The sequence below is a fragment of the Pteropus vampyrus genome, unplaced genomic scaffold (assembly GCF_000151845.1).
Source record: "Pteropus vampyrus isolate Shadow unplaced genomic scaffold, Pvam_2.0 Scaffold40, whole genome shotgun sequence".
Classification (NCBI taxonomy): domain Eukaryota; kingdom Metazoa; phylum Chordata; class Mammalia; order Chiroptera; family Pteropodidae; genus Pteropus; species Pteropus vampyrus.
Window position 1 is genome coordinate 7769599 of NW_011888821.1, and position 10711 is coordinate 7780309.

General features: G+C 45.8%; 1 protein-coding gene across 1 annotated transcript in view; it reads left to right on the forward strand.

Annotated features, from left to right (window-relative positions):
• Window positions 1-10711, forward strand: part of LOC105290976 (nodal modulator 1) — a 49333-nt gene that overhangs the window by 7264 nt on the left and 31358 nt on the right. Inside the window, exons 4-11 of the mRNA XM_023529669.1 lie at window positions 858-958; window positions 1667-1773; window positions 3661-3733; window positions 5469-5621; window positions 6146-6283; window positions 6591-6680; window positions 9251-9356; window positions 9549-9699. Coding sequence (XP_023385437.1) covers window positions 858-958; window positions 1667-1773; window positions 3661-3733; window positions 5469-5621; window positions 6146-6283; window positions 6591-6680; window positions 9251-9356; window positions 9549-9699 — 919 coding nt within the window. The remainder of the gene's footprint in view (window positions 1-857; window positions 959-1666; window positions 1774-3660; window positions 3734-5468; window positions 5622-6145; window positions 6284-6590; window positions 6681-9250; window positions 9357-9548; window positions 9700-10711) is intronic.

Consider the following 10711-nt stretch of genomic DNA (forward strand, 5'->3'; position numbering starts at 1 on the left):
GTGTTTGTGTAACCCTTCATTTTACCTGAATTTCTCTCAGTTATCACAGCACATTCTTCTTCAACTTTTAAAACCTCAACTTTGCTCTCTATTTTAATGAACTCATCAGTTTAAAAAAAGTCAAATTAGTTGTTAATATGGAAAAATCAAGAGATGGCACATGAAATCCACGTGGCGGTGGTCAGCGGGCGCTAGGCAGTGTCCTCCCCTTTTCCAGCTTGTCGTGGTCACCACCTGGTCAGTCCGCTTACTCCTTATCCACTCAGTTCCTGGGGGCGTTGCAGTTTTGGTCCTGGTTTCATGCGGCTGAACTCATGTGCTTGGTCGAGGGACAGAATGGGAGCCAGATTTTTGGGAGTTGAATTGGGGCCCTGTAGCTGACCAGCTCTGTGCCTTTGGAAGCTCCATGAGCCTTTCTGTGCTTCAGTTTATCCCTTAATCAATTGTAAATGTTACCTCCCACCTCCCAAGATAGTCGTGAGGATTAAATGCACTTGGCTCGGTGCCCGGCCTGTGGAAAGCATTCAGTGAATAAAACTGGCGCTCACTGAATTTTCCACGGGACTCTGAGATGCAACCAGGCTGAAAGGCTGCTACAGAAGAATGTTACTCCATAAACACCGGGTCCCTCTGGGGTGAAAAGCGGGTGTCAGGGGACGGCGTGGGGAGACGTTCCTTGTCTACCTTTTGTACATTTGGATTTTGAACCGTGTTAGTGTATTAAGTGCTCAAAAGGAAATAAAGTGAAAGTGAACCAAGAAAATGTGTTTTACCTGGACAGTTTCCCCTTATCCCAGACCTAAACTTGCTCTTGTGTCTTGTACCCCATTCCCGCCTCTCCTACCTTCATCCCTCAGAGCCAACGAATGTGGAGCTCTACGTGGATGGCGTCAGTGACATCTGCACGAAGGGCGGGGACATCAACTTCGTGTTCACGGGCTTCTCTGTGAATGGAAAGGTTTGGCTTCAGAACGTCGCTGTTTTTAATGTTCGCTCTGTAGTGTACACTGAGGCTTCTCTTACCTTTAAAAAAGCAGGACTTTTTAACCTGGGGGCTTTGATCCCACAGAGACTCGTAGATGAGCTTCAGGGGGGCCTGGGGACACGATGAAATCAAATGTACAATGTGGTGGGTGTGTTTAGGGGTCGGATCTAGGCTGCTGGTCGTTCCCCTATGAGAGTAGAGGCTGTTGGCGTGTAAGTGCCAGAGGTGGCCTTTACAGGGACAGAGTCTCTGGAGAATTTTCTCCTCCCTCCCTCCAGCACTAAGGTTGAGATGAGCGCATTCCCTCACTGTCCTCCTGTGCATGGCGCGTCAACTTCTTCATTTACGCTGAGAGTGTGGCCCTTTGGTCCCGGCTTTGCGTGGGTTCCTTGTTAGAGATGGGACCGAGGGTAATTATTCTTTCTCCACACTTCGTAACATAGCCGTGCGCCTGTAACTGATGGTGTCTTAGGTTCAGTGAGACAAGGTACTGTTTTACTGTTACTGTTCCCTCTCACAGCCCCTCAGCCCTCCCTGGAAGGAGAATGGTCATCTCTGTCAGCTTTTCAGAGGACTCTTGACTTGAAGGGGGTTGTAGGCCCTGATGGGGAGCACGGGTGGGATCTGTCAAGAGGAGCCCTTCGCTGCTGGCCCGGGTCGCAACTTTCTTCTCCACGGCAGGTTCTCAGCAGAGGGCAGCCGCTGGGTCCCGCGGGAGTTCAGGTGTCGCTCAGGAACACGGGGACTGAAGCGAAGATCCAGTCCACTGTCACGCAGCCTGGCGGAAAGTGAGTCGTGCCCGTGTCGTCTTCCTTGCAGCCAGAGTGGGGTCGTGACGGGGCCGGGGGAACGTTAGATTTAGGGAGACCTGGGTTTCAGTCCTGATTCAGCCTCAGAACTTTGGATGAGTGCCTGCCCCTCGGGCCCCGAGTTCCTCATTGGGAAGTGGAAGTCATTGGACCCATCGTGTCTAATGTTGGTGGGAGGATGAGATGGGAGGGAACCCTGTCAAGCACCTGCTGCAGGGCCTGGCGCATAGTGGGTCTTCGTTCCATGGTTGGGACTGGGTCTGGAGCTGGACAGCCCAGCTCTGACTCCGGTTACCCCGCATGCTACAGTTTGACCCGAGCAAATTGCTTAGTGCCTCTGGGCCTCCGCTTCCTCGTTTATAAATGGTGAAAATCATGGAAGCTCCTTCCTAAGGTTTGGGGGAAGATTAAATTATAACGTCAGCGTTTCAGATAGCCTGGCATGCACTGTGTGCTTAATACCTGAGAGCGCAACAGAGGTTAGCTCAGTTATGATGGAAGGAGAGCGTTTCATAACTATTCTATCAGAGTCGTTTTATAGTTGGAACTCGTGACCAACCTTGTTGAGTCAAATTTGAAGCATTTATTTAGTAGACTTGTATCACTGAGTTGTAAATGTTAACAGATGTGCCAAAATTAATATCAGAATAGTTCCACTTGATAATTTGGAAAGCATTCAGATCATTACTAACTACTTCAATATACAAAACTGATTAAGTTGCAAAATAGACTTTTATAGTCAGTCTGTCAGTAAGTCATCCAAATTTCAATTGTTGAAATTATTTTCCACTTTTGAAATTACATTGCTTCTATCTGATGCTTGCCTCTCCAGCCCTGGTCTACAGAAGGGATGTGGAGTTTTCATTTTCTCTAGGCCAGCACTTTGCCATTGACCTTGCAGGGGAAAGCGACTTGACCTTCCTGAATTTCATCTGCACTGACTAAAACAATGACAGTAACTTGCAGAGCTGGGGTACCACACACGTGAAGTAGAGGCTAGATCTCGCTCAGCCCAACATCCAGGGGCTGAAGTTTTAGTTTTATTGTAGCAAAGTGACTGCCAAGCCCTGTTCAGCTATTATGGGCAGCACTTGATATAACAACATACCGCACAGAAGAAGAATTGACTGCTTTCTGTAGTTCATTTCACCAGGACTAGCCCTCTCATTGTCCAGTGCTCTGCAGATTTAAAGGGCTAAGTGTGTTAGAATCATGGAGGTCACGTGTCCAACCTCAGTCATCTCATTCTGGTCTTGGTTTGTCTATAGCTACTTGAGTGATCTTCATGGGCTTCTGGTTTGTCACTGTTGCTTTGCACAAGAGCCCAGAATGTCACCTTCGTTTCTGATAGCAGATCTAAACTCTTCTGCATAGGATTCAAAGCTCATTATCGTTCGCCCTCCTCATCGGTGTCATCTTGTGTTAGCACCTCCTCAGCCTATCAGATCCCTTGTTTGTTCTTTGCATGTGACCTCTCCCTTCCCACTTCCTTGCTTTTGGACAAGTCAGTTCCCTCTGCCTATTTATGCCTGTCACCTCTATCAGAACTCGCTCGCCTGTTCTGACTGCTCCCTGCTAAAACACAGCGACTGGTTTTTAGGCCCGAAACCCATGGGGTTAGGGGAAAATCTCCTTCCTGTCAGCACGTGGAACACCTGTCCTTGCACACAGTGAGTGCTCAGGAAGCGCTGTCAGGTGTGGACCCGCACAGCGAAGGACTGTGTTGTTTATGCTCATTTAACAAGCTAATGGCCACTTGCGATAGTCCAAGTGTTATTTTCTTGTGTTTCCCAATAATAGGCATAAAGTTAGAAATACTTGCTTGTGTTGTTGGGAGAAAGTTAAGTGGTATTTTGTATTTCTTAGGTTTGCATTTTTTAAAGTTCTTCCTGGAGATTACGAAATCGTTGCAACTCATCCAACCTGGACGTTGAAAGAGGTGAGCATTTCCGTCATGTCTTTATCTGTGCCAACACTGTGCTGGTTTGGGGACAGACTCGGCAGTTTTCAATTCAGGATATGAAATGAGTTGATGGTTTTTCTGGAACTGGATGAAAAAACAGTGAAGCTGCTGATGAGGTTGGTGGTATTTATGAAGTAAAACTCTCATTTAGCAGATGTTGCTTATGTTGGTTTCAGTTTTAGGTGAAAATATTGTCTTGTTGTGAAATAGGTCTGTTATTAACTATAGCTATTTTAAGCTAAATCAGCACCAGAAGGACTTGATTTATTAGTTGTTTTTTAAGTCTGAAACAGCAATCTTAGATATATTTAACATTTTAGAAACAATTGTACATGTGCCCAAGGAGAATGTATAAGAATGTTTATTCCAGCTTTGTAATAGTGAAAATATAAACAACCTAAATGTCCCTTAAGACGAGGATGGACTGTGGTTTCATCACATAATAGAATTCTGTACATCAGCAATAGGGAATGAACCAGAGCTACATATATCAATATGTCCACATTTAAAAACACAAGTTGAAGGAAAAAGGCAAGTTCCTAAAGGATAAGGAAATATGATACTGTTTATATAGTAACTAAAAACACTCATGATAATTCCAGTTATGGATACATTTGTTTGTAGAAAAATTATAAAGATGAGCATGGGAATGGCAAGTACCATGTTATTAAGGTACTGACGTCTGTAGAGGCAGGAGGAAGGGGCTCTGCAAGGGTCTCAAATTGGATTGTTACTTTTTTTTAAGGTGGTTAGAGCATATGTAAGTGTTCTTTAGGATATTTCTTATATCTTTTTGTTTGAAATAGTTTATAATAAAAGATGAAAGGAAGAATCATACTAAATGAAGTTTTGTAATAACTGGAAAAAAATTGAAAAAGACTTAAAAAGCATTTCAACATGTCAACTTTTTTATTGGTTTTGAGGCTTATGTCTCATTCTTGCTCAAGAAGCACCAGGATCAATATTTCAGCTTTTATTCTATAGGTTTTATGCATTTATAATTGATGGTATGGTGTCAGCCTAGATCTGTATACCGTTTATGATTTTAGGTTCTCAGGGTTTTAAAAATGTTTTTATTTAAAACTCAGTGGCTTACATATTATAAATAGAGTAAATTTTAAGGCTCATGTTGTATGCATAAAGAAATTTGAGTTTATTAATATAAAATTGTGTTTCAAAGTAAAGTATTCTGTTAAAAGTCAGGGCGATGATTGCTCCCTGGAGTGAATGTGATGGGCCTGCGGGGGCTGGTTCTGTTCTGTTTCTGACGCTGTTTGCACGATGTGTTCACTTTCTGAAAATCACTGCACTGGACACTCAGAATATCTGTACTTTCCTAAATGTAAATTGTACTTTATAAAAAGTTTAAAAATATATGCATCTATACCAGTAAACATGGATAAAAAGTAAGGCATGCTCATTTTTTTAAAAATTGGGACATACAGAAGAGCATAAAGGAGTAGGAACCAGAAAATTTGGAAGATGGAAAAGTAGAAATATAAGAAGTAAAATGTCACCGTATAGGTGAAATAAATCGTCATTCTCTACATTTTGCCACATTTCCTTTTACTTCATTTTGCACATTTAAAAATAGTGGCGATCAGGCTCCATGTGTTACTTTTCTCCCGGTTAATATTTTAGCTGAAGCATGTCCCCGTGTTGGTAAACACTTTGCGAGTGTTTATTTTTCTGACGTTAAAATCTTTTGTAGGCGAGCACCACGGTGCGCGTGACCAACTCCAATGCGAACGCCGCCAGCCCCCTGACCGTGGCTGGCTACAACGTGTCGGGCTCTGTGCGCAGTGACGGGGAACCCATGAAAGGGGTGAAGTTTCTTCTCTTTTCTTCTTTGGTAACCAAAGAGGTAAGCAAAGAAGAGTGTGAAGAACGAGAGAGACCGGGACAGCACCGTTGAACATGCAGGTCGAGGCTGATGTGTAGTCTCAGCATTTAAGAACATGGCGTGTTTCTCAGTTGACGCACAAGAGATTGAATGTCTACACTGGGGGGGTGGTGGAGTTTGGTGAAAAGTGCACAGGCTTTGAAATCAATCAACCCAGGTTCAGACAAATCCCAGCTCTGCCTTTTACTAGCTGTGTGACCATGGGCCAGTCTCTTTGCCTCGTGGAGCTTCGTTTTCTTATCTGGAGCATGGTGTCCCACTGTAGGGAAGGACAATCGTGTCATTTTTTCCTAGGAAGACTATGCCATTTTTCACTTGAATGTAAAGATTTTTGTTCCTGTTACCTCTACTATGCCCTAGATTTCAGAAATATGTATTTTTGTGACATAAAACTTACAAAAGTTTTCCTATAGTGTGGTTTTTTGATGATAATTAGAATGTGTAAGTGAAAAAAGAAGTCTTTTTTCCTTTTTTTCTCGGCGTAGGACGTTCTGGGCTGCAGCACCTCACCAGTGCCTGGGTTCCAGCTGCAGGATGAGAGTCTGGTGTATTTGTGCTACGCTATCTCCAAAGAAGACGGCTCCTTCTCCTTCTCCTCCTTGCCAAGTGGGGGTTATACTGTGGTGAGTGAAGCCGTTTCCATTCTTTTTATGTCTGGGACTCTTAACGTAGGAAGAGTCTATGCCATTTGAGTTTTAGAGACTAAATGGCTGGCCTGCGGTTTTGAGAATGTTTTATTTAGCAGCTACTTAGGATGAGATTCTGACCCCTCAGTAATAGCTGCAAAAATGCAGGCCTTCTTCTTTAAAATCAGCAGCAATTATGATTCAGTTTCTCTTAGCCTACCTGAACCCCTGCTGGATCGATTATTAACATTGATGGTTGAATCATGTTATTGGCTCTTAGTAACGAGCAGACTCTTCCTTCCAGATTCCATTCTACAGGGGGGAGAGGATTACCTTTGACGTTGCTCCCTCCAGACTTGACTTTACAGTGCAACATGACAGCCTGAAAATTGAGGTAAGAACTCCCTGTCCCCTGGAGGGACAGGTGTTCGAGTTCTAATCCCTGAGCACAGGTGTTGCAAACACGTTTAAAAAAAAAGTCAGAATTTTATCTAGAAGGACTGTCAGAAGAAACAGAATCTTGTGCTCTTTTCTGGTTGAGCCTGGAACCCTCCAATAACCTCACCTCTCTTATACGATGTCTATATCTTAGAGAATCGAAGCCCTAGTCATATCTGCTTCATTCAGTGAAATATGTTTATTGAGTGTCAGTGATGTGTGTTTCAGGGACTGATCTAGGGGTTAATGTACAGCAGTGACCAAAAAGAGCCAGAAATTCCTTTTCTTATGGAACGCATGTTCTAGTAGCAGAAAGAGACAATATACTTACAAATAAGTCAATTAGGAAATATATTACAAGGTGACGAGTGTTCTAGAAAAGTATAACAAGGAAGAAGATTATGCAGTTTCAAGGTTGCAGTCTTACAGGGTATTCTCAGGGAAGTCCTTGTGAAGGTGACATTTGAGCAACACCCTGAAAGGGACAAGGCAGTGAACTGTACTTACACCTGTGGGAAGGGTGTGTAAGACAGGGAATGGCAGATACAAAGGTCCTGAGGCAGGAGTGTGCCTGGAGGGTTTGGGGGGTGCCAGGGTGGCTGGAATGGAGGGAGTGAGGAAGGGAGGAAGAGGAGAGAACGTCAGAAATGACGGGGCAGATCGGGCATGGCCTGGCTGGCCATCCTGGGTGACAGCTGGCATCACTCTGGGAGAGGTTCTGAGCAGAGGCGAGGCTGATCCCTCTGGCCGCCATGCTGATAGTTCCCAGGGAGCAGGGTGCAATCGAGGGACCAATTAGGAGGTTGTGGTACTAAACCAGGTGAGAGCTGACAGCTCGGATCACGGCGATGGGAATGGATGGGCTGATAGGCGGCCTGAGAAACTCCCTAGACCCTAAAATAAATGGTAAATGTATTTTTCCTCACACTTCTATCCTTAAATACAGAAGTTGGAAATGGTTACTATAGCAAATTTGCTAGATAGAGCAAATCCCAAAAGAAAATTAGTCTTCATAAATGGACCACCCAGTGTTACAGTTATTGAAAAAATTAGATTTTAATCGTTTTCTTTTAACGTTACATTTGAAAGTGCTGCATTAAAGTAGCTTAAATTGGTAGGAGCTAGCGTTTAGGCGACATGCTCAGTGGGGGCTCTGACTTTGCTTTGTAAGAGTCAGTAAAGCACTGGATTGTTGTGCCGTGCCCTGGAGGGAGACCAGAAGGTGAGAAGATGAAGCCTTGGCATGCCTCAGGGGCTTGCAGAGAAGGAATGAGGACCGGCGGGGCGGGGAAGACGGTCCGGACATGACCACATACAAGTATTCGGCAGATCGATGAATGGGATTTCAGGGAGTGAGAGGGCCTGTAAGCTGCGCGAGGGCAGTCTGATTCTTTACTGTGTTCCTAACACGTGGTTTAGTGCCTGGCACATAGTAGGTGCCTAATAAAAGTGTTTGTTGTGTGGACGTATGAATTAATAAACCATCTTGATAGAAGGATCAAGAAGGGCACATGAATAAAAAGGAAGCCATTTTATTTTTCTAAAGCTCTCTCTAATGCTGTGGCATATATTCATTCATTCATTCATTCATTCATTCATTCAGGAGTCATTTATTGAGTGCCTACTGTATACCAGGTGACTAAGACAGAAAAGGCCCCCATCTTCATGGACCTTACATTCTAATGAGAGGTAGACAAACTATAAGAAATCAAAAAAGGACATTTCACAAATCGATTAGCTTAACCTATTTTAAGCTAATAAAATAGGTTAGCGTGATGGACAGTGACTGGCTGGGACAGGAGGCAGGGACTCCTAAGACAGGGTAGTCAGGGAAAGCTTCTCGGAGCGGGTGACAGTTTGAACTGAAACCTAAGTGATGAGAAGGAGCAACCTCCTCCCAGATCTCCACCAGGGGTCAGCCTGAGGAACGAAGGGTCAGGGCGGCTGGAACAGTGATTGCGGAGAGGAAAGCCATGGCATTCACGAGCAGGGAGGGCGGACGTGTATAAACTAAGTATAGGACATGGGTCAGTGCAGCGGCTGGGATTGAGTGAGGTGGTCTCAGTGGAGTGAATAACGACTTGACTTCAGGTCGTGGTGGGAAGAGGAAGGACAAGGGCTCGAGAGACCTTGCCGAGGAGTCCACAGGGCTGATGGGTGTTGGAGGGCATCCAAGGTGATGCTGGGGCTTAAGCTTGGGAGCCTGGAGGGTGATGTGGCTCACCAGAGTGGGGGCGCCTGGAGGGGAGGAGGCAGGAAGGAGGCAAGGGCGGGGCAGGCTCCCCCAGTCCGACTCTGATCTTTAAGTGAGGAAGAAAGTCTGTAGATGCAATGTGTTCTATTATTTGACAAACAGCATGCTGGGAGTACAACAAAGGGGACAGGTGGGGAGCGTGAGTGAGTGTGCTGGGAGGGAGCCTGGCTGGCACACGGGCCTGGGAGAAGCCAGCGTGGGGGGGTGTGGCATAAGTGGGGCTTCTGCAGCTTGAGCCCCTGATGACCTTCTTCCTGTTCTTCATCTTCTAGCCCGTGTTCCACGTCATGGGATTCTCTGTCACTGGGAGGGTCCTGAATGGGCCCGATGGAGAAGGTGTTCCTGAGGCAGTGGTCACTCTGAATAACCAAATCAAAGGTGAGCGGACGTGTTAGCCCTTGGGGCTATTTGCCAGGGCTCGTTCTTGATCACAGAGAGAAATGGAAAGGAAACAAAACCTTGGTGACAATGAAAATGTGTGCCTGCTTTTTATCTCAAGCATCCTCGTGTATGTGGAGGGCTCTGCAGTTGTTTGGGCTCATCTTTTTCGTGTGTGTTTTTGTTTTACAGTCAAAACAAAAGCTGATGGCTCATTCCGCTTGGAGAACATAACGACTGGCACGTACACCATCCACGCTCAGAAAGAGCACCTCTACTTTGAAACTGTCACAATCAAAATTGCACCTAACACGCCTCAGCTGGCTGACATCATTGCCACAGGGTGAGGTTATTGTGTTCGGGTGTGCAAGCGCCAGAGCTTACGTTGACAGCCAGCGGAGGACAATAACCTTCCACCTGACTGTTTTTCTGCCAGGGCTCCACATCCGGTCTCAGACACTGATGGAGAATTTGGGCTGGCTTCTTTAGACAGATTAGTGCTAAATCTTAGCACCTGAAGGCACTTCTGTATTGGATGCTTAAGGAAAATGCTTCGCTTCACAGTTCAGATGGGTTGACATTAGAAAAAGACCTTCTGTATCTGACCTCACATCTGTGGGGCCTTCCCTGGCTTCCTTCTGAGGACTTTGGCAGTTGAGAAAGTTTGTTGAGAAAGTTTGTTGTAAGATGCTCTTGGTCATTGGCATAGCTCTTCTCGTTTTGTTGTATTCATTGAGAGTGTGTGAGGGGACAGTGTTTGAATTCGTGTAGTCTTGTCATGTGGTGACGTGTGGAGCATGGAACTCAGGCCTTGGAGTCAGATCTCGGATCTTTATCTCACCTGTTTGTAACACGGGGAATGCGGCGCCACCTCTTTGAGACAGCAGTAGGTGCTCCCTCAGCAGTGACTTAACAAGAGGGGTGGGGTCTGCGTGGAGGGGCTGCGTGAGCAGCGCTGGCAGGTGGCAGCGTAAAGCATGGTGCCACTGCTGTGTGAAGCGTGGGGCGGGCAAAGGACAAGGCCACAGGGGCACATCTTAGAGTCCCCCTCACACCCCTTGGAAGATGGGGGCTTTCTCCACCACGGGTCTAGGAGCCGGTGATCAATATGAGCATGGAGGTAGTGTGAATAGGCTTTTGTGCTCTGTGAGGCACTCGGGTGACATGGTGCGGGATAGCTTTGAATGGGGAAAGACTTGGGCGCAGGAGGCCCAAAAGCAGAGTTGATGAGCACTTGCCTCGTAGGGAAGTCAAGGACAGATTAGAAATATATTCAGGGGTTCCGGTTCTGAGAGGCAGGATAGTTGTGGTGCCGCTAGCTGTGGGCAGGGAGAGTAGCCAGTTAGGTGACGAGG